This window comes from Polypterus senegalus, chromosome 18 (assembly GCF_016835505.1).
Source record: "Polypterus senegalus isolate Bchr_013 chromosome 18, ASM1683550v1, whole genome shotgun sequence".
Taxonomy (NCBI): Eukaryota; Metazoa; Chordata; class Cladistia; order Polypteriformes; family Polypteridae; genus Polypterus; species Polypterus senegalus.
The window spans coordinates 7022094-7047880 of NC_053171.1; the positions used below are offsets into that span (position 1 = coordinate 7022094).

General features: G+C 42.8%; 1 protein-coding gene across 2 annotated transcripts in view; it reads left to right on the plus strand.

Moving 5' to 3' along the window:
- Positions 1 to 25787, plus strand: part of akap6 (A kinase (PRKA) anchor protein 6) — a 385504-nt gene that overhangs the window by 325931 nt on the left and 33786 nt on the right. For both annotated transcript variants that reach the window (XM_039741461.1, XM_039741462.1), the window contains exon 11: positions 14835 to 15059. In XM_039741461.1, the coding sequence (XP_039597395.1) occupies positions 14835 to 15059 (225 nt within the window). The remainder of the gene's footprint in view (positions 1 to 14834; positions 15060 to 25787) is intronic.

Below are 25787 nucleotides of genomic sequence, written 5' to 3' on the forward strand. Positions count from 1 at the left end.
AGGATAAAAAATGAAAAGCGCTATATAAGGCACCGTTGGATAGATAGACAATGAAAGGGCTATAAAAGACAGATACAACATGCATGACATAAAAGGGATAAATAGGATGTACTGTTTCCCAATTTCAGTCAGTATAAATAGAAGTGAAAGACACTATATAAAATAGATAATGATGGAGGCACTATACAACTGACAGAAAGACAGATATGAAAGGCACTGTATAAAAGGTAGAAAGGAATGGCATGATATAGTCAGTGAATAAAGAGATATGAAGGACACAACGTGATACGATAGATAGATAGATAGATAGATAGACGTGAAGGCACTATACAGGGTGGTCCAGATCTAATGATGTAGATCCATATCGTCTGGACGACTTTGATTTATGTGGGGACAATTCCAGTTCGGTGCAAAGACGATTCTTCATGTTGTCAGTTTGCACACTTCTCAATGGTCCAGGATTTTTTGGGGGATTTTCTATGTAATAAACTTAATAAGTTATAGCGTAATGAAAATTGCATAATTAGATCTGGACCACCCTATATAATTAATAGATAGACAGATACTTGTGAAAGGCACTATATAATAGATAGACAGATACTTGTGAAAGGCACTAGATAGATAGACAGATAGATAGAACTTTATTTGTCCCCAGAGGGAAATACAGCAGCAGGTTTCCGTCCCTCTGCCCATCTCCCTCTGGCACATGGGTCAACAATGGCACAGTCTCACAGCAGAGCCTGCATGTTCATTTGACTTCGGCTTCAACTTGACTAATGGTAGAGTTCTGCGCTGTTAATGTTTGCCGTCTGTCCATTGCAGTGACCACGTAATTTCAATTTACCTTTACATTTTGATTTGCCCTCATGTGACACAGGCCATTAAAACCACCTCTCTGAGAACAGACCATTCAGGCCAACAAGTTCTCCAATCCCATCCACTTTACAGGATGTCAGGTTTTCTAGTCTCTAGTGTACTATCTGGTAATTCTTTCCTTAATGGCTGTGCTCCTCTGAGTGAAGAGCCTCCACAGACTGGGAACTGGAGCCAAGTGCATTCGTACGACTGACTTGGCAGCTCGTCTGGCTTCTCTTGGTTGTGGATCTTCTTCTACCCTGTGGTTTCCCCATGAGCTCCACTGCATTGACATTTTGTCTTGTCGGGACATGGCCAGTCCAATTCCATTTTCTGGATGTTATTTCATTCTTGGTAGGCATTTGTTAGGTCGGTTTGCACTGCCCTTTGTTTGCTGTTCTGTTTTCCCAGTGCATGTTATTTCATTTTCACAGACATTTCTTGACAAATATAATGCAAATTGGGAGAAAGTTGTTTCATGCGGACACACAGACACGACAATGAGAGTAGATGCTTTTGTATCTCATGTAAATACCTAAAAAGTGTTTTGTTTGCCATAAAAGGAAGCAAACTTTGAATAAAAGAAAACGGAAGACAAAAAGTCAATAGATATAAACCAAAAAAGACTGCAACTGAGGGTCCATCTTATCTGTCGTTAAAGCTTAATCGTACATTGAAAATCAAAGTTGAATTCTAATAAAGAGCAAAACGACATCCACAGAAATTTCTTTTAAATTATTTGCCAAAGGTCGTTACAGAAGAGCTTTGAACATGTTACGTCAGTGACGTCAGGTGCCATGACCTCCATGCATCCTAGCAGTGGGATTACAAGAAAAGCAAGATGGCATCAAACCAAAACATAACAGTCTCAGCTCTCTGACAGAAATAAATTCTGTGATCCAAAAAACATACAATATATACCATATAAAGGAATAGGTTTAGTAGAAAATGGGAAACGTGAATAAAGAATACCAATCATAATAAAACGAGCCCATTTCTGTGTTAATACAATTCAGTTGGTAAACTCTTTCCTTCTCAGTTTTTTACTGATCGACGAGGAGTGATGAACAAATACAAAATGGCCGCTGAAATTTCTTTCGTATGCGATTCTGCAATTGTGAAACAATAAACAGACGAAAACGAAGGCTTTTAAAAGGTATGCTGGGGTGGATGGAGTAGCCTCATTCACACTTTGCGTGTTTTCCTGCGTTTTTTGTTTTTCCGACCCGCAGCTCACCACTCGCCTCAGTTCTGTTTTATGGCTGTGGTGCACATCAACCATGAAGAAGTGCAGTGTGGGCTTCTAAACTGTAAGTCTGGATGGGCAGGTGACCGGGAGTACACTAAATCACCAAGGGCACCGTGGCAATTCATTTGTGCCTCCATGATAGGAGAGTGGCAGTGGGTGGTAAAGGAAGAAGGTAGCGGAAGTGACTAAGGCCGCCAATGCCTTCCATTTATTCCAACTCGGGGAAAAGGTAGCTAGGATTTGACGTAAGAACTGGGAGAAAGACACAGTCCAGTCAAACCAAGGTTTAAGCCAGAAAAGCAATTGTACGGATCATCAAAAATGAAACCCCTGAAACCAAAAGAAAGAACCTAAGTTCGAATTACTGGGAGACAAAAATTTGAAAAGTTTCATCGCATGCGACTAGAGGTTTATCCGTCAATCTCGGATACGGAAATAAACACCTGTGCCGGTCTAAATGCAGTCGCATCAAAGTCGTCATGCATGTTGCATTTCCCAGAGAATTCTGGGAAGGATTGCCAAGAAAAGTCCTGATGCATGGTGTTGACAGCAAGTTAAAGATGGCATTGCAGAGAAATAATAACACATCTAAACCTTTTAGGAGTAAAACTGATGATATATATATAAGAAGGAAAAAAGACCCGATTAGACATATATCTCATTTAGATACTCCAGGGAAACCCCCCAAAAAATTAACCAAATAACTCTAAATACAGTCAGGTCTATAAGTATTTGGACAGGGACACAATCTCTTATATATATTTCTCTTCTGGTTCATCCTGCTTCCTCTTCAAACCCAGTCACGTCACGTCACGGCCCTATATCTAGCCTGACCGCGTGACCTTTCACTTTGGGGTCATGAGAGAGGAACGGGGAACGTGGTAGTCCGAAGGGGAATAGGATTGAGAAAAGCGGCGTGAGGGTGTATGGGAGGCCGCAGCCAGCGTGGGGAAGGGTTTGGAAGAGGAGGAATAGGAATCAAGAAATGCTGTGTGGACTGTATGTGGGGGGGACCTGGTTTGAAGAGGAAGCAGGACGAACCAGAAGAGAAATATATATAAGAGATTATTGAGTGCAAACTGATCGCTATCCAAAATTCTGAAACAATCTTCATTCCCACAATCTCTCTCCTTCCTTCCGACACCAATCTCCCTTTGAAATTTAAACGCACACAATTTCCCACTCAGACTCGCCTTCTCCATGGCTATCAACAAGTCCCAAGGACAAACGTTTGCAAAGATTTGCAACAACCAGTCTTCAGCCACGGTCAGTTGTACGTGGCTTTTTCTACGGTTAGATCTTTCGACTCATCATCTGTCGTCTCCAGCAAAATACCAATTCACAACTGTGTCTTTCAAGAATATTTCTTTCTTCTTGATTTCTGAATTAGTTTCTCACCGTTTTCCGTTTCTATTCTTACACCGCCGTATGCCACGGCGGCGTCGGGCTAGTTTTCATTATTTTGGCTCTGTGCACGTCGAAGTATCTATCTATCTATCTATCTATCTATCTATCTATCTATCTATCTATCTATCTATCTATCTATCTATCTATCTATCTATCTATCTACAGTAGATTTGAAATAAAGAAATAATGACAAGACTGAAGTGTAGACTTTCAGCTTTAATTCAAAGGGTTTAACAGAAGAATCGTATGAATAGTGACAGCCATTTGTATACATGGTCCCCCTCATTTCCAGGGGCTCAGAAGGATTTGGACATTTGACTGACAGGCTGTTCCATAGCCAGGTGTGAGCAGGTCCCTCATAATTTCATTAACTATTAAGCAGGCAGAAGGTCTGCAGTTGATTCCAAGTGTGGAATTTGTTTTTGGAAACTGTCACTGTCAACTCTCATTATGAGGTCCAAAGAGCTGACCATGCAAGTAAAAACAGGCCATCATTAGACAGAGAAAGTAAAACAAACCCATCAGAAAGAGCAGAATCACCAGGAGTGGTCAGTCAGGTCAACCATCTGGTAGATTCTTAAAATGAAAGAACACACTGGTGACTCAGAAACACCAGAAGGTCTGGAAAACCACAGAAGATAAATGTGCTGGATTCTCTGCAGAATTCTGTCCTTGGTGAAGAAGAACCCCTTCATGACATTTAGCCAAACCAAGACCACTCTCCGGGTGGCGAGTCTACAAGCAAGAGAAGATTTCATGAAAGTAAAGACAGAGGGCTTACCACATAGTGCAAACCCCTGGTAAACCTCAAGCATAGGAAAGACAGATTTGACTTTGGTAGAAAATATTTTTTAAACCCCTGTCCAGTTCTGGAACAATTTTCTTGGGGACAATGAACTTAAGATCAATATGTGCCAGAATGACTGACAGAGACGAGTATGGAGAAGAGAAGAAATGGCCCATGATCCGATGAATACCACATCACCTGTGAAACACGGCGGAGGCCGTGTTATGGCCTGGTCATTCCTGGCTGCCAATGGAGGTCAGTTACTGGAGTTCATTGATGACCAGCAGAATACCCGCGCTTCGCAGCTGCAAAGTACTGCCTTCAAATTTTTATTAAGAAGAAAAGTAAACCTTTTTAAACTGAGGGAAAATATACCAATAATTATTTGTTAAGGATCTCTTTGTATGCCACGTTGTCAGTTCGGCCCTCCGGTTGTAATATGACCAAGCTGTGCACTGAGCTTACTCTTGAGCATGTAACGTACAGTCGGCCATGTGAACAGCAATCTTGTCTCAATTCAATGCCAACCTTTGGTAGGGTTTGTCCCTGAGACTTATTAATTGTCATTGCGAAGCAGAGCCTTACTGGAAATCGAAGGCGTTTGAATTGAAATGGGAGATCAGAGGGTATAACGGGGATGCGAGGAATAAAAACTCTCTCCCCTGAGCCACTGCCAGTAAAAATAGTTGCCTCAATTAGGTTCTTTTGCAGACACGTGACCTGAAGTCTCGTGCCGTTACAAAATTTCGGTGGCTCTAAGTTTCTCAGTAACATTATTGGTGCCCCAACCTTCAAAGTTAGATTATGAGCAGGAGTGCCTGGAGGATTCAGAGTGTGGAGAAACCGCTCTCAGATAGTGCACCGCGTCTATGGACATATATATGTACGTAAGTAGGATTCAGTTAGCGTTGGGAACCCGCGTACCAAATTTCTTGAAGATGGGCCCATAAGTAACAAAGACCGTTGGAAAGTTCAATATGGTGGTTATACCACCGAAATAAGTATCTACATTGGTTTCGGTTAGCGCAGGGAAGCCGCCTACCAAATTTTGTGAAGATGGGGCCATGAATAAGAAATTTCAACATGGCGGACGTTGTTGACCGTTATGACTGTTACGCGTAGAATTTCGAAATGAAACCTGTTTAACTTTTGTAAGTAAGCTGTAAGGAATGAGCCTGCCGAATTTCAGCCTTCTACCTACACGGGAAGTTGGAGAATTAGTGACGAGTGAGTGAGTGAGGGTTTTGCCTTTTATTAGTACAGATATGACTGCTGGTATACATAAGGAGCAGAATTCTGAAGTGCAGGGGGCGCTATACTGTCTGCTCCGATTCAGACAAATGCTGCAAAACTGATAGAACGACACTTCACAGTACAGACGGACAATGAGCCGGAACACACTGTGACAGAAAACCAAGCGTTTTGCAATGCAAAGATGTGGAATATTCTTCGATGGCCAAGTCAGTCTCCTGACCTGAACCTAGACGGACGTGCATTTGACTTGCTGAAGACCAAACTGAAGGCAGAAAGTCCAACGAACAAGCAGCACCTGAAGACAGCGGCAGTAAAGGCCTGGCAGAGCATTACTAGGGTGGACACCCAGCACTTGGAGATGACCGTGGGTTCAGACATCAGGCAGTCATGGACTGCAAACGATTTCCAACCAAATATTGACAATGATCGTTGTATTCATGATTATGTTAGTTTGTCCAAATACCTTTGAGCCCCTGAAACAAGGAGGGCCATGTATAAAAATGGCCGCCTTTTCTAAATGGATCATACCATGTTTTTGTTAAACGCCTTGAATTAAAACTGCAAGTCTACACTTCAGTCACATCTTGACTGTTTCATTTCAGATCCACTGAGATGGCGCACAGACGCATAATTATGGAAATTGTATCGCTGTGCTAATACTTCTGGACCTGACTGTACAACCCCATCGCGTGTTTCCATAAGACACGTACTTTGCTCCTGTTAAAAGGCACTATATAACATTCTGTGTTTCAGTAATGTGCACGCGCTTCAAAGAACCCGATGAAAGCGGTAATTTAGTTGAGAGTCTGCACTGTTGACCGACGAGATGAAGTCAACGCAGGCAGTGACGGCGCGAGGCGTTTTTAAAGTGGGGTGACAATTACGACGAGCGCTAAAATAAAAAAAAAAAAACGCAAACGCCTCGCACAGTTAGAGAGCACGGAGTCATTTACATTTCTATTTAAGTAGAAAAAAGGCAAATTATATTGTTTTGTCTCATTCCCTGAACATCGAGGATGAAATAGAAATGAGAAAATCAAATTTGCCTAATTAGCATATGCATTATTGTTAGTGTTTTTGTTTTGCTTTGTGGAAAAAAAAAAAACAAAATAAAATAAACAAGCTGGCTTTTAATTTGGAAGTTGATGCTAAAAACATTTCCAGCAGACTGGCTTCAGATATTAATTACAATGCTGTGGCTTTAAAAGAAGAAGAAGAAGAAAACAGGCTGAGGAATTTAAATCCTGACAAATTAAAAAAAAAATGAAATAAAATGCTGTTGGTTTGAATCGTTCTTTCATCATAGGTGAGCAATGCGGAATGAAAATACATTCGAATGAAATGTCAGTGGTGCGTAGACTTTAATCTGTGAAATTTTGTTCCCCGTGCTGCACATTACTCTGTCTCAATTGCATATTAAACAAGCCTATCAAGGCAGGCATTGGCATCTGCTGTACTGACACAAATTGTGAATTAAATGAAATTGATGTCCTCTGTCGTATATTTATGAAGACAGACCATTCTCTGAAGTATTCTGCTTATGAAGAATTTATGATTGCAAACTGTTCCAGAACAAAATAAAGTGGCAATAAATTCTTTTTTGTAACCCTACCCTCCAAGGGCATTGATTTCACCTCCTGCTGCTACATTTGTCACTGCACCAAAACAATAGCTAAATCTGGAATCCATTGAGGGCGTTCAAATTATCAATATTCACACCACAAAAAACGACAAGCCGTGTGTCGCTGGCGGTGGGTGTTAAACACGGTGGAATCGGGGGGACGCTTCACTGGCACCGTGCTGGGAGACACGGGCGCGCCTCTAAATATTTGGATTACTGCATTGCTGAATAATCATCACGAAAACCTGGAGACCTCATCAGCAGAAATCGTAGATTTACTGCGCTGGGCCGTCAAAGAGCCCCCCGTGTGCGGAGCCCTCATCGGCGTGCCCACTACAAGAGAGTGGCGCAAAGTCAGAGCACGGCAAACGGGCACATTTGTGCAAACACCACACACACACCAAGAAATACAAACATCTGCGTGTCCACATGTACACTCAAGCACGGCACAGATGTGCTGTATACACAGCGAGACGTATACATTCATATAAAGATACAAATATACACGTGCAGTGTACACTTTTACGTTTTATATATGTTAATTAGATCTGGGGGTTCTATTGTCTGCCTTAATGTGTAAATATTTTAATTAGAAAAGATTCTTCTGATCAGAGTGAAGGTTTGCTTTGCACTTTAGTAATTACATTTTTCTTAACAATGCCTGGTTGATTTTGTATTTAGTATACTTAACATTTCTTAGAAATTATCATAGTATTAATTAATGATAATAATCCAAGTCTAATGTGGTATAGCTTTGTTTTTGTCCGTTAATCTGTGGAAAGCACCTTGAGTTGCATGTAAATGCCTGATATGGTGCTATATAAATAAAGTTAATATTATTACTACACTAAGACAAGGAAAACACACACACACACAAGCATATCCACTATACTGTATATACAGTATATATAAGGTATACTGAAAACAAAGGACACACACGCACACGAATGCTGCATAAATACTGCATAGCCATCTAGCCATCCATTTTCTATTTTCTTATTCCTGAGCAGCGTCACAGGTACTGTATATACACCAAAAAAAATACAATTATATATATATATATATATATATAGAGTCACAATAACAGACTGAAGACATTGAAAAGGTTTGGGGCAGCCACCCGTATATTGTGCCCTGGCTGCAATTAGGTAATTTTGAAGAGATGTTCACAGGTTTGAGTCCAAAACAGAACTGATCTAAGAGGAAAAATATGGTGGCTTCAAAGGCCAGGACAGTAAGTGACATCATCTGAACCGGGATCGATGTCCTCAATAGCGTTGTTGGACCGGAACTGATGTCCTCAATGGCGCTGGGACCTACTGGGAATTCCCGTGGATGGTCTACAGAGGATTGAGAGAGTGTTAGTGCAGCTCGCCACCCCTGGTCTGGCATGGTCCTACTATTATTCAGGCCCTCTAGCTGCCTCCCAGTCGCACATGTGTGACATTACACACACACACACATATATGAAGATAAAAATGCACATTTAATGTGCATACAAATACAAGAAAAAACAAACATAAAGCATAAGCGCATCAACTATATATGCAGTAAACATAGGTGTGCATAAAACAAAAGAACACAGACACATACTGTGTATATCCATTTTCTATTTTTCGCAGATACTGTATATACATTTAAATGTTAGATGTAAATATAAAATATATATTTAAACATCCACTGTATATATATATATATATATATATGCATGTATACATGTGTACACTAAAACCAGGTATACATACTGTACACACAAGCATAAGCACATCCATGTAAGATGGAGAATGCAGTAACACTTCAGTGGTCCTGAAGAAAGACAGAGAAAAGCGGCTGAGCTCTTTAGTATTTCCGTTTGCCTTTCTGGGCTCAGCGAGTGTTACACGAGTCCTGAAAAGGAGGAAGCTGGGTGCCTGTTATATTCTGTGCCATCTTCACCAACCTATACAGGGTTTTATGAAAATAGGATGGTGAGGATAGATAGATAGATAGATAGATATTTTATTCACATGGACTCCACTGTGCATCTGTAGAAGTTCATGAGAACAGATGGATAAACATCAGATGCTCTCAGACACCTTGAGGAAGTTAAGGGGCTGTTGAGCCTTCTTGCCGCGAGCCGAGGTGTGTGGTGCCCACTTCAGTTCATCAATGGTAGTCATTCTCTCGTTGATGGCAGTGTGGTCTGTGCTCAGCTCCTTGGTTTTGCCTACATGAAGAATCACATTGTTGTTGTGGCAACATTGCTGACCTCCTTCTCTGTAGGCCATCTCATCACTGTTATGGGTTATATGCCATTTAGACTCTAAGCCAAGCCACTGTTAAGCAGCAGATGTGGACATTATGTACTGTTACAAAAATGTTGGGGGTCTACATCAGTGAACAGTGTAGTAACACAGAAGCACTTCACAAGAAAGGCCAGAGCAGACTTGGTGATGGTCACTGTGATGTGCTCACTTCAAGAGAGAACCAGCTAATGAAGAAGGCAGGCTTAGTTATGGGCAGTGAATGACAGAATGAAGACAAAACCGAGTACAATTATAAACACAGTGTGGCATTATACAGGCTTATTGAGAATGGATAGACAGAGACAGACAGACAGAGACAGACAGACAGAGACATATAAACATGGTGCTTTTCTTATTTAAAAATGCGTCTTTTACATGATATTTATCCCCCCGTTATGTAGTTTTCGTTGGTATTGTCCTTCATATTTATCTACATTTCTGTTATACAGGATCTTTTGTATTAATATAATTTGGAACCTTTCTTATGTATCTATTTATTATATAGTGCCTTTCATATCCTGCCTGTCCTCTGACTACAAGGCACCTTTCATATGTATTGTGATGGACGCCCCTGGAATGGAAGAATGGGGGAAGGCAGCTACTTGCTGACACTGCTTCCCCCAAGACACTGGATGGCAGCTCCCCTGGAGTGTAGTGGTGCCCTGGATTCCCACAGAGCATCCTGGGACTTGGAATTTGATTTCTCAGCTCTGTTGGGTGCCGTGGGTACCGCCGGGAGGAGCTGTCAAAGGACCTGGGGACGTATTCTTTCCTTATAGCCCGGAAGTATGAGGTAGTCACGAGGACAGAACCGGGCTGAAGAAAATCTCAGTTCTTCATTAGACCCGGAAGTGCCAGCTTGTCACATGGTCAGAAGGACAGAAGCACTTCCAGGTCAAAGACTATTTAAAGGACTGATGGGGACCCAGCAGGACCCAGCAAGCCCAGCCGGAGTTGGGTGGTAGTGGACAGAGCTTGCTGGGAGGTGTGGAGGAGAGATCTGAATATTATTTTGTGTATTTGGTTATTGTGGTGGAGGTGCTTTGGGCACTGTGCAAGAAGGCAAAAGAAATTAAACAGCTTCTTGGTGTTTTAAAACGTGCTGTCAGTGTATGTGTGTCGGGTTAAGCGTCGGTATAGTGCCATCCAGTGTTACGGTATCTATTATTAACTATGGTGTTGGAGATTAGTGATGACTTGCATATTGATTAGCACGTGTCAAGGAGCCTCCGAGATCAGTCACCATTCAGGCGGAGGACGTGGAAGTGGTGCAGAGCTAGACGTACCTAGGGGTCCACATAAACAGCAAACTGGACTGGTCTGACCATACAGTGGTGCTGTACAAGAAGGGCCGGAGCAGACTGGACTTCCTGAGGCTCAGGTCTTTTGGTGTGTGCAGCAACTGCCGGGAATGTCCTACCAGTCCCCAGCAGCCAGTGTGGTGTTGTACACTGTACACTCCTGGGGGAGCAACGTCTTCCAGGTCGCTCTGCTGCTGGCCAAATGACAGGGATTGGGTTGAACTGAAGACTCTGTAGGTTAGTTGCACATTTTGTTGTTTGATTATTAATTATAACGCATTAAGCCCACTGTTGGGCGTAATGCAGTACCAGGCATAACAGTGTGAAGCTTCACTGTCAGCGGCTTTTGTCATAAGGGAAAAATACCCCTTTTTAAATGCAATTAGAGTGCATTGGACAGTATAACTGATCTGCCCAAATAAGCATGTTTGAAAAGCCAATATTATGCAAAACACTTGAGAAATTTGCCTAATTTGATGATGAAAATGAGTTTGTTTTCTTTGTCAAAGTAAAGGTGACTCAGTAAATGCAGATAAAAATAACATTCATCACTCAGTCAATTTTAGGGAGTTTAGTCTTATTTTAACAGCACTAATGACAACCTCGATCCGATTATTAAAATATCATTTTCATGCTTAGCTTCAAATTGTGTTGTATTGAGAGGCTGATCAGAATGAAAACAGGGCCCCTGTTCTTATTAAAAAAAAAACATACACCTGGAAATCAAATTGGAGTCTGAGAATGTTAGCAGGGCTGCCCTCTCGTAAATACCCGTGTGAAACTTCAAGACTAAAGCTAACACGTCAAGCTCTCCTTTTGATAAAACTGAAGAAATGTCAGAACGTAACTGAAAATGCAAATGTGGGAATATGGTGTTTTTTAGTAAACTTCACAGCTTTGGAGGGAGTTTTAGAAAATGATAGCCTTTTTCTAACATGCATTAAGCAAATCTTTATGAAAATGTAAACTTTCGCATTATCTTTACTGGGTCTGTCATTATTATTTCGCCCTATTATCACCGATTTTGTAATCATTCGGTTATGGCGACCAGCACGTATCACGTGATTCATTTCACGTAAACTGACCCGTACCGATTAATAACATGCCATTCAACAACACTGTCTTTATCATTAACAAAAAATAATCCAATCCTCAATTAAAAATAATCAGTATTGGAAACTGTGAAGCATGAACTTTGTTATATGGAGGGAAGGCTTGTGCCGATCATGCTGCCAGGTGTTGTGGCCCTGCCTATGAATCCGACTTGCCTCTCCCCTCAGGTCAGCCATTATGCGAATAAACGTTCTTTCGGAGACCGCGTTGTACGTCGAAAGTTTATTTAAGTTCCTGGGTAAAACTACAGTCCTGTTAACAGTTATAAGGAAACGTTTTCATCCCCTTGGGTTAAAAGGCATGTGGTCGGCGTGCCAAATGTCCTGTGGTTATCGGCGTTGGCTGAGCACTGAACTCTTAATCTGGTACTACAAAATAACCAATAAAGTAGATATTTAGAGTGTTACCGTTAAGATACGCATATCTTGGGAATACGAATTGCATTATACAGTCTGCAAATGAATAAAACACGCCGGTATTACGTGCGATAATTGAATATATAACCGAAACGCTACCTGTCAATGGCCGCTGCGGCTTTGCATGAACCGCTTCGTCCCAAGTCTGAACTTGAGCGCCAACTCCCAACGGCCCCCTGTGCACCCGTAGTGAATGCTGGGAACTGAAGTCCTCTCGCTAGCACTACCATAGAATGATCCCAATGACGGACTTGTTTATTGAACAGATCGATTCAGCCGCACAGCAACACCTGCGCGGCACTCCGATTTAATAGTTCCTTAAGAATATCCTCCGCCCTGTTTATCGAACCCTCTTAATATAAATAGACTGCTGAGACGTTATGGGTTTTTTTTTTCGGGGACAGTCCCATTTTTTTTTTTGCACTGCGTCTCGTATAAATAACTCGAATAGAGTCAAACGTCACCGTTTGTAACTGGCTAGTCAGGAATAGCACAAGCGCTGTTTTTCAGCCAGGACACAACTACCAAGGTCCACAACAACCACCTCTTCAGTTTATTATATCTTAACAATGTGCCTGAAACTCCAAGGGGAATACAACTGCTCTTTGATTTAATATTTGTCTGACAGGAGTACAACAAACACAACAATCTAAGGAGGGCCCCCAGCCACTCTTCAATTTAATATACGTCCAATAATGTGCACAAATCTGCAAGATGACACCCACCTAATGATCTTCAATTTAATGTGTGTCTGACAACATGCACAAAACTGCAAGGGGATGCCCCCCACCTCCAAACGATCTTTAATTTTATATTCATCTAACAAAACACACGAAACTCCAAGGGAGACCCCCTCGACCACTCTTCAATTTAATAAGCGTCGAACAACGAGCTCTAAGCTCCACTTTGGAAACACTTAATAAGTTGTTAATGACTTGTGTGTGTCCCATTTTGGGTCTATGAAGATACAGTCACCCCCTGGTTTAAAGAATGTGGCCTTCCGCCACTCAAACATCAAGCCCCGCCCAGACTCTCCTCTCGCCCCGCCCACTCTGCGAAGCCCTGCCCTCCGCACTCTGATTTAATATTTTATCACAAACTCAGCAATGGGCACGGAGAGAATTTATAAGGCCATGCGAAGTGGCCCAGCAATTTCTCACTGTTCGGTTATGGCGTAAAAACACACAAACTATTAATTTCAGAAAGCTGAGGCATATTTTTCCTGTGCTGGTTTTGAGGAGATCTGATGACGGGGCCCTCTGGCTGTCCTCGCTAGGGTTGTCAGGGTGTCCCAGTGGTGAGGACCTCAGGGTGGAAAACCCACCCCAAAACGGGGACAACAAGTGAAATAAAACGGCGTCAAAGACAATCTGCCGTTTGAAATTAGAAATGGGAATCGGCCGGCAGTTTGCCAGTCCTCTCAGTGAGACGTTAAAGATGGAGGGCGTGAGTGTGCCTGTCAGTGTCTGGGCATATTGTGGGGGCTCCGGCTCTGTGCAGCTCACTACTCTGTACCCAGCCTTGGCATGCTGGGTAATATTGATGATGGGGGGCGGCAGGTGCGGGCCGCTCCCTCCGTCTGCATTGCTGGTCTCTTAATTAGCCGTGTGGTAAACATTTGCCGGTAATGAGAGCGACACAAACGCGCTAATCCACGAGTAATTATTAAAAACGCATGCAGAGTGTGGCAATTAACAAGCAGCTAATTGAAGCGATGTGCCCAAATCGCCACGGCATTGCTCATTCATTATGGCCTCTGCGCAGGTGTCACAGGCCCACTGGTGCCATTATGTGAAGATGAGGGGCACCAGATGCCATCACTGGGGTCAGCTAGATTTTGTCCAGGATTAGGACTTCATTTTATTTATTTATTTTTCTTTTTAAAAGTATTGGCACACAACATTTTCATTGCAAGAAAAAAAAATCCATTCATCCCTTTTGTAATCTGCTCATTTTAATTTTCAGGGTGGCTGGATGCCGGTGCCATGGGTGAGGTTAGGGTAGACTTTATTAACCCAGAGGGAAGGGGCGCCTGCAGAAGATTTTTAGTGGGGTGGCCAGGCAGGGCTAATGAATGCCATGGGGTGGCACACTTACCAAGTCTACATGATTTGTTATTTTCTATACACTAACACAAAAAAGAACAGCCTTATCCAGCCAGTCCATGGTGATCGGGCACCAGTCCACTGCAGGGCCCACCCACTCACAAGGGGGCCAATGTGGTGTCACCGGTTAACCTGCACACTTCTGGGAATTGGGGATGAATTCAGGACCTTCGAGAAGGGCATGGAAACTCCACCAAAGCAGGAGCTCAGAAGTGTAGCCTCTGTGCCACCGTGCCACCCTAGAATCAGACATCACCAGCATGTGGCTCTTAAAACTCCCAAGAGACAGAGCAGATTTATTTATTTTTTTAGTGGATGGTGGTGGTGCCAGTCAGTAGAAAGGAAACCCTTTAAAGAAAAGCCAAAAGTGCCACTCTGCCCGTCCAACGTGTCTAACGCCATGCCTCTCTCTCTACTTTTTCTGTTTTCTTTTTGTATCAGAAAACTCTGGCTGAGAGGACTCAGAGCCCGACGGGTGGACCAGCTGCCGTGGCTCAACGTGACCTGCTGTCCCCCGAGACCGGGAGTCTGGTGACACAGCTGCAAGGGCGGATCAAAGAGCTGAAGGGCTGGCTGCGAGACACGGAGCTCTTCATCTTCAACTCCTGTCATCGGCACGAGAAGGACACGAGCCAGCAGGGCCACAAGCAGCTGCAGTACTTGAAGGTGATGTGGACTCGCCAGCTCCCGCCGCTTTGGGCCCAGCGCCGTGCCAAACCCTGAAAGGCAAGCCCCTCGGTCAGGGCGATGTGCCTGAATAGCCTGAGCTCCCTAAAAGAGGTGGCCTGCAGTACCCCGCGTGGCATCTCTTCATTTGTGTGGGCCCGTGTGGGACCACTGAGGGGGTGATGACCCTCGCGTGTCACGAGGCTAAATTGTGAGGCTTCACTGACCAATCTCAGCACTCTCTTTTGGGGTCTTGAGCAGGAGCATCTCGGGGGCAGGGGGTCTCTACACATGGGCTGCACAGCTACCACCTGGTGTCCCATGATTTGAGAAAGGCTGTCAGTCCTGGCACAAGTGTGGGCACAGCGTCCATCGGGGCCACGACCTTCAGCAGCTCTGGGCCTGTGCGGGCACATTGGGGGACGGGTGAGAGAAGAGATGCCAAACCATCCACTGGGCTTGTTCACTCCTGAATCCACAAATGAATGAATGAATGGACATGTAAAAAAATATCAAGTTTGAAATAGAAAAAATCCAAACAAATTAACTGCAAAGTGCCATCACACCTGCACAGCCCAGCGCGCCGGTAGGGGCCTGAATGAATGAGTGAATGAATGAACTTTCTTATTTTGTTCTTCCAGGTTCCTTGTGCAAAATGTGAAGTGGAAGGAGACAGATACACAGTAAATCAATAGCCATCCATGTCATTTCATATCCATTCTTATCCATTGGATGAATGAATAAACTAGACTGCAGGGAAATGTTTAAAAAAGAGAAAAGCAAAATAAATTCTTATCATTCGAGTTTACAAACCACTCTCTTCTACTGCTGGATGTGGTATTAAAAGAATGAATGAATATGTAAATAAGAAATATAACTAATGCCACATTAATGAATGTTTAACTATTGTATCATTTGAGTCAGGCTGACGGGATGAATGAATGAATATTCAAGTAAACACAAAAAGTAGAACATATGGAAAAATAAATGGCATGTTTAGTACAACTCAGGGTGGAATGAATGAATGAATCAATAAATGAATGAAAACAAAAAACATTAAAAGGTGAAATTAATAAATATAATCTCTTTTTGATTTCATATTCATTTAATCCAACCCATAATGGTGTGAATTGGTAGATGAATGAATAAATAGGCAAATGACTAAAGAAATGGAGAAATGCAAAAAGCACATCATTTCGGGTTTTATCACTTTACTCCAACTCATAGTTGAGAAGACAAGTGAATGAATGAATGAGAAATACAGTAAAGAATTATAGTAACACAATATTTATAGATAGATATGAAAGACAGTATTAGATAGATAGATAGATATGAAAGGCACTATATAATAGATAGATAGATACTTTATTAATCCCAAGGGGACATTCATATACTCTAAATTGATGCAAATACATATCATATTTTGTATCATTTCACTTTGCCTAATGATTGCTGGGATGAACAAACGAATGAATGAATATGCAAATAAAAACAAAGAATAGAAAACCTTGGAAAATAAATATCTATTTGATTTTATTTCCGTTTAGTACACCTCATGGCAGAAGGGATGAATGAATGAAAAGAAGAAATGTAAAAACGAAAAATTAGTAAATATAATCTCTGTTTGATTTCATATTCATTTAGTTCAACTTATGACTGTGTGGGTGATTAGATGGATGATGAATGAACAAGCGAATATGCAAATAAATAAAGAACTACAGTACAGTAGAGTCGATAAACAGCCATTCAGTTTCATAGCAGTTGAATTGAGCTCATGGACGAGGAGCCAAAGGATTGAATGAATTTAAGAAATGAATGAATGAAAACAAGAAGTAGAAAAATCCAAAATGAATGTCGTCTTTGTCCAAGTTCATACGTATTTAATCCAACTCGTGATGGTGGAGATGGATTGATGGATGAATGAATGAATGAATATGCCAAGAAATAAAGAAATAGAGTCATACAAAATAAATGAATACTCATTCATTCAGTTTGTATCAGTTTACTCCAGACAAATGAAAAAGTGAAGGAATTAATATGTAAATAATAAATATAGTAAAGAATTGCAGTGATAGAAGTTCTTATAAGTATGGCTATTAGCTATCATATCATTTCATTCCGGCTAATGATTTGGTGAGATGAATAAAGGCCCAGATGAACATGCAGATAAACAAGAACAAAAAATAAGAGAAGTGGAAAATACATTTCAATTTGATTTCATGTCTGTTTTGTGCCACTCGTGGTAGAAGGTATGAATGGATGAATGAATGAATCAATTTTATTTCATATTAACTCAGTCCAGTTTATGATGATGGATGGATGGACATGGAAACAAAAGTAGACGAGTGCAATAATAAATAACTACTCATCTATTCAGTTTCATATCAGTTTAGTTCTGCCCATGGTTGGTGGAATGAATGAATGATGAAAGAATGTGTAAATAAATGAAAACAAGAGAGACATGGAAGATGTATAACAATCTTCAGTATTTTAGCCATGTGTTCCAACTTATCATCCATCCATCCATTATTCTACCCACTATATCCGAACTACAGGGTCACAGGGGTCTGCTGGAGCCAATCCCAGCCAACAGAGGGCGCAAGGCAGGAAACAAACCCTGGGCAGGGCGCCAGCCCACCGCAGTCCAACTTATCATTGAACAAAAAATAGTCAAATAAATAAAGTAAAAAGTAATAAAAATCATTAAAAATGACATATGCATTCATTTTAATGTCTGCACAGCCCTCCTTATCATGGGGGAAATGAATGACAGAATGAATGTATAATAGATAGATAGACATGAAAGGCACTATATAATAGATAGATAGATAGATAGATAGGAAAGGCACTATATGATAGATAGATAGATAGATAGATAGATAGATAGGAAAGGCACTATATGATAGATAGATAGATTGACATGAAAGGCACTATATGATAGATAGATAGATTGACATGAAAGGTACTATATGATAGATAGATAGATAGATAGATTGACATGAAAGGTACTATATGATAGATAGATAGATAGATAGATAGATAGGAAAGGCACTATATGATAGATAGATAGATACTTTATTAATCCCAAGGGGAAATTTACAAAAAAAGGGCAAAAACCCTAAGTACCCCCATATATTCACTTTATGTATGTATGTAGCTTGGTGGAATAAGTGAATGAATGAATGAGTGAGTGAATGAATTAACTCATTAGACAAGAAAGAGATAGCCACATAATCCAGAGCTGCTGTGTTTCGTAGCTCATTAGTGCAGCCCCCCAAGACTCAGCCCAGGTTATACTGCCATCCATCCATTTTCCAACCCGTTGAATCCAAACACAGGGTCACGGGGGTCTGCTGGAGCCAATCCCAGACAACACAGGGCACAAGGCAGGAACCAATCCCGGGCAGGGCGCCAACCCACCGCTGGACACACACAAACACACCAAGCACACACTAGGGACAATTTAGAATCGCCAATTCACCTCACCTGCATGTCTTTGGACTGTGGGAGGAAACCCACGCAGACACGGGGAGAACATGCAAACTCCACGCAGGGAGGACCTGGGAAGCGAACCCGGGTCTCCTGACTGCGAGGCGAGTTATATTTGTGGGGTTAAATGAAGAAAGAAATGAAAGACTGAGCCTGCAAGTCAACAGAAATGGAGGAACGTCCACCACTCCTGCCCACCACATGTCATGTCACGTCTGCTCAGTCCACATTAAGACTAAAGAGGTTAAGAAAAGAAACTGAAGGTGAGGAGGAATTTGCCATAAAGTAAAAAAATGTGGAAAGAAAGGAACCTGAAAGAACACAATAAGCTAACATTCATTCATTCATTCATTCATTCATCCACTTGCAGTGACCGTCTTGACCACTTCACATCAAGGTTGAAGTAACATTTCATAAAAATGAAGACCAAATAGTTGTATTCCGTTATTTTTGGCGAGACCCCCATCCACGGTTAGGCGGCACCCAGGCGGACATCATCAAACTACCAAAGGTGGTCCTCGGCCGGTCAGCACTACCATTGATTTGTTAGCGATGGTGGGGCTTAAAAAAAAATGATTAGAAATATTGATGAGCACAAGTCTTCTGGACAGAACACTCATTACATTACAAAGCAAAAAGGCAGAAAATGAGAAAAAAATTGAGCAAAGAGCGTTTAACGATCCCATATCTGCTTTGGCTATGCTGCAGAAAGAGATCCAATATGTGGAGCCGCTATAATTACAGTCTTTGAGAAAGGTTATCAGCGGGGGAATATTGCTTTACGGCTCGTGTTCCACTTGATTGTATGGAAACAATTTCCAGCCTTGCCATACACCAAGGGGAGGAGGGGGGGGCGCCAGAGTGCTGCCCCCTTGTTGGCCGGAGCCCACGATGCACTGGCTGGCGACGCTGGACTTCTTCTCCACGCTTCCCGCTTCATGTCCAGGCCGCTGAGGCCGAAGGCTGCCGCTCGTTAACAGCACATTGATTTCGTTACGCTCCCTAATTTAATTCAAAGTCGCCACTCGCTTTGTGCGGCTGCGTCCCACCCTCGTATTGATCCTGTCAGCTGTCCATCCAATAGGAGGACTGGCCACTATGGGAAACCCTTTGTACAAATCCAACTGCTGCATCCAGATGAGGGTCTCCTCGACTCAACTGTGCCCCCTTGTGGGAACCGTGGCTGTCATGCACTGCAGGAGAGGTCATCCACCTGCAGCTAAGCCAGTTCGGGCCCAGCCAGTCCTCCGATGGGAGACCAACCAGGAAAAGCTTGTGCCACCTTTTGAAATGACGGACACATTGTGACTGCACACACAGACAGACAGTTATCTTTTGATTAATGTGGATGTTTGTGATGCGCCCTGTGTTGGAATGACAAATGCAGTGCATTTTATTATTAAAAATGTTTGTGATGCTCCACCTTTTGAAGTGACTGACACATACAGACAGACAGACCGACAGAGTTGTTGGATGAGGTGTTGGTGACGCCAGCATCGGGTGCTTACCCTGAGGGGGTCAGTGCCCCAGTGCAGTGACGGGGACACTGCGCTGTAAAAATGGCGCCGTCATTTAGATGAGACCTAAAACTGAGGTCCTGACTGCCTGGGGTCCTTAAAGATCCCTGGGCATCCCCAATAAAAAAGAAGGGTACATCTCAATTGCCCACCACAGCCTGGTCATTCTGGCCCCCTGATCATCCCCTGTTTACTTCTTGAAACCTATGAGAAAAAACAAAGATGCAGCTAAAAAAACGGCGGTGTAACTTACGTAACTAGACATCGCTATGTGAAGTGCGTAGTCTAAGACAGCGAAGGCTGCCATTCTGACCAGCCAGCCAGCTGGTGACAACCCGGAGAGGCGTAGCAGCCTTTCAGGACCGCACAATATGGAGAGTGGAGTAGCCTGACTGTAGCGCTGCTTAGCAGATATGTGTAGGCCGTCATTCAGGCCAGCAGGGTTAGGACGATAGACGGGTGGGCCGTTGTGCCAGTATTTACCACTATGAAATGAAAATGGACGCTCCCGGGTTAAATGGACGCTGAGCGAGCTTGTGTTTAGGACAGCAGCTCACGTTTGAATTAGAGAACAGATAAAGAAGAATTTGACATTGTTGCCAAGCAAACCATAAATGTGTTGGCTTAGGGGATAAATGTATGTATTTTATGTCAAAGTCGAGTCAAACTTTACTTATAAAGCACATTAAAAAAAGAACAGCTTAACCTGAAACAAAGTGCTGTTCAAGATAAGCTAAAGGAAATAATGAAAATGTTTAAACACGTAACAAAAGCACGATCCTGGAAAACTGTACATAAGAGATATACCCAGAATACACCATAGGAGCGGCATGGCGGCACACCAGTGGCAATGCTGCCTCACCGTAAGGAGACCACGGGTCACTTCCTGCGCCCTCCCTGCATGGATTTGGCATGTCCTCCCCGTGTCTGAGTGGGTTTCCTCCCACAGTCCAAAGACAGGCTGGTTAGGTGGGTTAGTGATACTAAATTGTCTTGTGTAAGTGTGTGTGTGTGTGTGTGTGCGCACTGCGATGGACTGGCGCCCTGTCCAGGGTTTGCTCCTGCCTTGTGCCCTACACTAGCTGGGACAGACTCCAGCAGCCACTAGGCAGAGTAAGCAGATTAGAAAATGACTGACTTCAACCCAAACACACACATACAGTACACACACTCTGTACCTGACCAAAAGATACCAACATAATATGTAATCTCTTATGGGCTCAAAGGCCAGCGAAAAGAATTATATCTTTAATGAAGACCTAAAAGTAAACAACGTCACAGCAGAACTGACATGATAAAGTAAGCTGTTCAGAATGGAGGGAGGGAGCAGCAAACCCTGAAAAAAACCTGATTTCCCTCATTGCTTCAACTTCAACCTTGGCACCACTAAGAGCATCAGACTGCAGACTGCAGTGCTCTCGTTGGCGTGTAAACAGGGCCATCGCAGTCAAACGCTTAAAAAGGAATAACAAGATTTTAAAATCAATTCTGTAGAGGACTGGAAACCAATGGAGCGGGGTCAAAATGATTAAGACGTGATCACGCTTGTGAGAGCCTTCTGTGTAACCTTAGATAGATAGATAGATAATGGGAAAGGCACTATATGATAGATAGATGTGAAAGGCACTATATGATAGATAGATAGATAGATGTGAAAGGCACTATATGATACATAGATAGATAGATGTGAAAGGCACTATATGATAGTAGATAGATAGATAGATGTGAAAGGCACTATATTATAGATAGATAGATGTGAAAGGCGCTATATAATAGATGATAGATGTGAAAGGCACTATATGATAGATAGATAGATAGATGTGTAAGGCACTATATGATAGATAGATACAGTAGATAGATAGATAGACAGATGTGTAAGGCACTATATAATAGATAGATAGATAGATGACATGGCGATTGACCTGTTGACCTGTCACTTCCATGACCTAACACACCTGTACATCTGGTTCGTTTCCTAGGTAACAGTAAACAAATGGTGGCATCCGTAAGAAAATAAATGCAGCTTCAGAATCGAAGAGTCTCGCAAGAATATCGATATCTATTATGAAATGGAAGAAAGTGTGGGGCTTCTTAACTGTACTGCTGAGCCCACCCCAATAAAAAGGCTCACTTCCCTGCAAACCAAATGACTACTCAAAAGGCCGGCCAGCTCCAGCCTACACCTGGCCAAGTGGTGCTATGGGTTCAAAAATGTTTAAATACACTTAAATATCACAAAAATTCAAAACAAGGGGAAGGGGAAAAAAACATAGAAAATTTGTGGCTTGAGTAAAGAATAGTCCACCAAAGAATCTTTACAAAGGAAAATAGTTTTCAGTATTCAGAACCCCCCACCCCTTAATAGTGGGACTCATTGTACTGCATTCCCACCATTGTTTAACATGCAATCAACTCCCTGTTAAGGAGCTCTACTCATCAAGTCTCCCAGGGGCCTGTGGGGGTCTTAATCCAACTGTGGGTGACATCAACCCTAGTGACACCATTGGTCACCAGTCACAAATATGTCACAGAAAAAAACAAAAAAAAAACAAGGACAAATCCTACCACAAGGAAAGTTTTGTTGCTGCACTGTTCAGCTTTAGGGCCTGTTTAGGCCGCAGCCTGCTTAAAGTTTTGGGGGGAAGCCCACTTTGAGCACTAGGACTCTGCGTGCCTACATTATGAGAGGCTATAGAGTCATATTTTTGGTATTTGGTGGTTGTTAGTTGTGTGATGTGACATCCGCGAGGGACAACAAACCAACAACTTACGCCCATTAAGACTCACTTGCTCTCTGAGTTGAAGTCACAGCATTTGATGTCACCTTTCTATTCACTTTTATAACATTTATACTCACAGGCTCAACTACTGGCACCCTCTGCCCACCATGCCCGTTTATGCGACCGAGTACAAGACATGTTCCTCTTTTTAGGAGTGTGCGGACCGCTGCCAACCCACCCTCTTCCGGTAAGAATATCGACGTCTAGCAGAGCGGTGGCCATAAACAACACGGCTACACAAAGGCTTTAGAAATAATGAGGTGTGACAATTCGAGGAGGGACACGTGCCGCCGACACATCAACTCAACTGCAACAACGTCAAGTCATTAGTGATCTTTGGTGAGGTCAGCGTCCAGAGAGGAGCGTCCGGCTGGCGCACACACTCAACTCTCATGGCGTCCCTCAGACTAATTGAATGTGACAGCACAAACACAATATCAATAGCTCTGTGATGATGAGGAATAAGGAAGAGCCGTCCGCCGGCAAGTGTCGACAATGTCGGGTCAGTGCGGGTGCGTCCGTGTAGAAGTGCCAAATGAAGCCATTTACTTCTTCATCGCGAGTTAATGTGGCGCACAAAAGTGGCGCGCCACAGAGATGCAATTATGAAGGGGGCTGCTGCAGGGGGGCACGGCCAGCTTCCTTTTATTTTATTTAATGTTGGTTAAGGAGATTCAAATCTCTGGTGGGTTCCGTCGGTGCTTAGTGCCATATTGTGCATGCGTATTAAAAAACTGATGAAAAAGGAGAAATTTGTTAAATGGTTTCAATTTCACGTTGGTCATTTTGTCATTTTTTTTCTTCTTCTTCTTCTTCCCTGCTGAGCTTTGGCTTCTCGTCATATTACAGAGTGCTGCCATCACCTAGAGGACGGGGTTTCTTGAGCCGTGGACAGAGTGCACCACCAGGGTGCACCCTTGTGTGATGCTGTTAGCCCAAGGGGGAACCATTAGGGGGCGACGATCCCTTTGATTGTAGCTGGGTGCTCAACCACACGACATGCTTACTATTAAAGAGCAAGCAGGCCCTCTAGCTGCCCCTAGTGGCTCAGTTAGGGAACCGCAACATCAAAAGTCCTGCAAGGGCCAACAGAATAGAAATATGGCAGTGACTGCCCTCTTCCTTGGGACAATGCCATCCTGATTCTTGGCTTAATACAACTACAGTAAACTTCAAAGATGCTCCATCACACGCAGGACCTGCGGGGGCTGCTAGGTTAGGAAGCCCATCTGTGTCTTCAGTAAGTATTTCAGGGTCACAAAAGCTTCACCCCTTAACCTGAGTGGGGCATAGAAGACTCCATTAACCTTCACCTGCAGAAGGGTGTCAACTACAGCTTTTTGTCAGCCATAGCCATCTTGACCTGCTCTCAGTCGTCATGGCAGTTTTTTCTAGTGGCTTTCTTCAGCTGTTGGGGTTGTTCTGTAAAAAAAATAATTAAAAAGCTGCTGGAAATCCATGGCATCCAACTTTGATGGAGAACAATGCTGAGCAGCATCCTATGACAAGAACCTCATCAATCAAGTCCTGATACTTGGCGCTCTTGATCAGGTGAGATCTGCTCAGCCGGCTTCCCCAGGGAGCTCGTAGGTTCAGCTTCCACGATGGCTTTTTGTATTCTGGATAGCAGAATCAAATCTGGCCAGAGTGACACCTCTGCTGGAAAGACAACTTTCATTTTTGAAATCCACTTACGTTTCCCAACCGGAAGCATGGCGTAAAATGGTAGGGGGGCTCTTGAAACTTGTCCTTGCACTGGAAGTCAAGGTCAGGTGGTGACTCTTGTTGTCCATGGATTTTGACCGCCTGATGGATCCGTAAGGATCTTCTCACACCTCCACCTATAGCGGCCTTCTCCAAGCGATTTGGGACATTCTGGTTGAATGTGGTTTGGGGAGCAGAGGGGTGTGCCGCAGGAGTTTCTGTGTTTTTGCTTCACATTAAGGACTCTGATTTCTGCATTGTGATTGGCACGTTGTTTGCTGTGGATTGCCTTTTGGGCTTCTCCTTGCACCTCCTTTATTATATTTGCTGTTTTTTTGAAAGACAGTAAAAGATAGAGATAGATAGATATGAAAGGCACTATATAATAGATAGATAGATAGATGTGAAAGGCACTATATAATAGAGAGATATTAAAGGTACTATATAATAGATAGAAAGTGCAGTCAGCAGGAATAGATAGATAGATGTGAAAGGCACTATATAATAGATAGATGGATGTGAAAGGCACTATATAATAGAGATAGATATTAAAGGCGCTATATAATAGATAGATAGCGTAGTTGGCAAGATTAGATAGATAGATAGATAGATAGATAGATAGATAGATATGAAAGGCACTATATAATAGATAGATAGATAGATAGCATAGTGGCAAGATTAGATAGATAGATAGATAGATGTGAAGCACTGTATACATGCAGATCTATATGTAAGGCACTATATAACAGATCATTCACCAATCCTGTGTGCACAGATCCCTAAAATGCATTTTTTGTTTTGTTTGTCTTTCATCATCACAGGCTGATCATCACGTCTGACTATTGTGGCCCATTTCATTGTTTTCATGTCTTGGTGTGACCACAGATGTTGTTTGGAGGTCCGTGTGGATGATCATTCACAACTGAGTGGTTTCCTGCTCTTTGCTCTAAGACCCCAGCTCATTTTAACAGTTGGGTGGTACAGGCGTGCAGGACTGCTTTCTGCCTCCGGAGCTCACACTCCTGTTGCTCCTTGTCTCTGTTGAGTTTGCTTGTTCTCACTGTGTCTTTGTAAGTCCCCATTGTTCCCCTCTTCCCCCAAGCCCCAGACCCCCACCCTGACCAAAGGTTGAGTTATCTCGTGGCTCAGGGTGGGCTCAGGGTGCACATGTGTTCCAGTGGGATTTTCAATGGACTGGCTCCTTGTGGGGGTGTCACTTCTTGCCCTGCACCCAATGC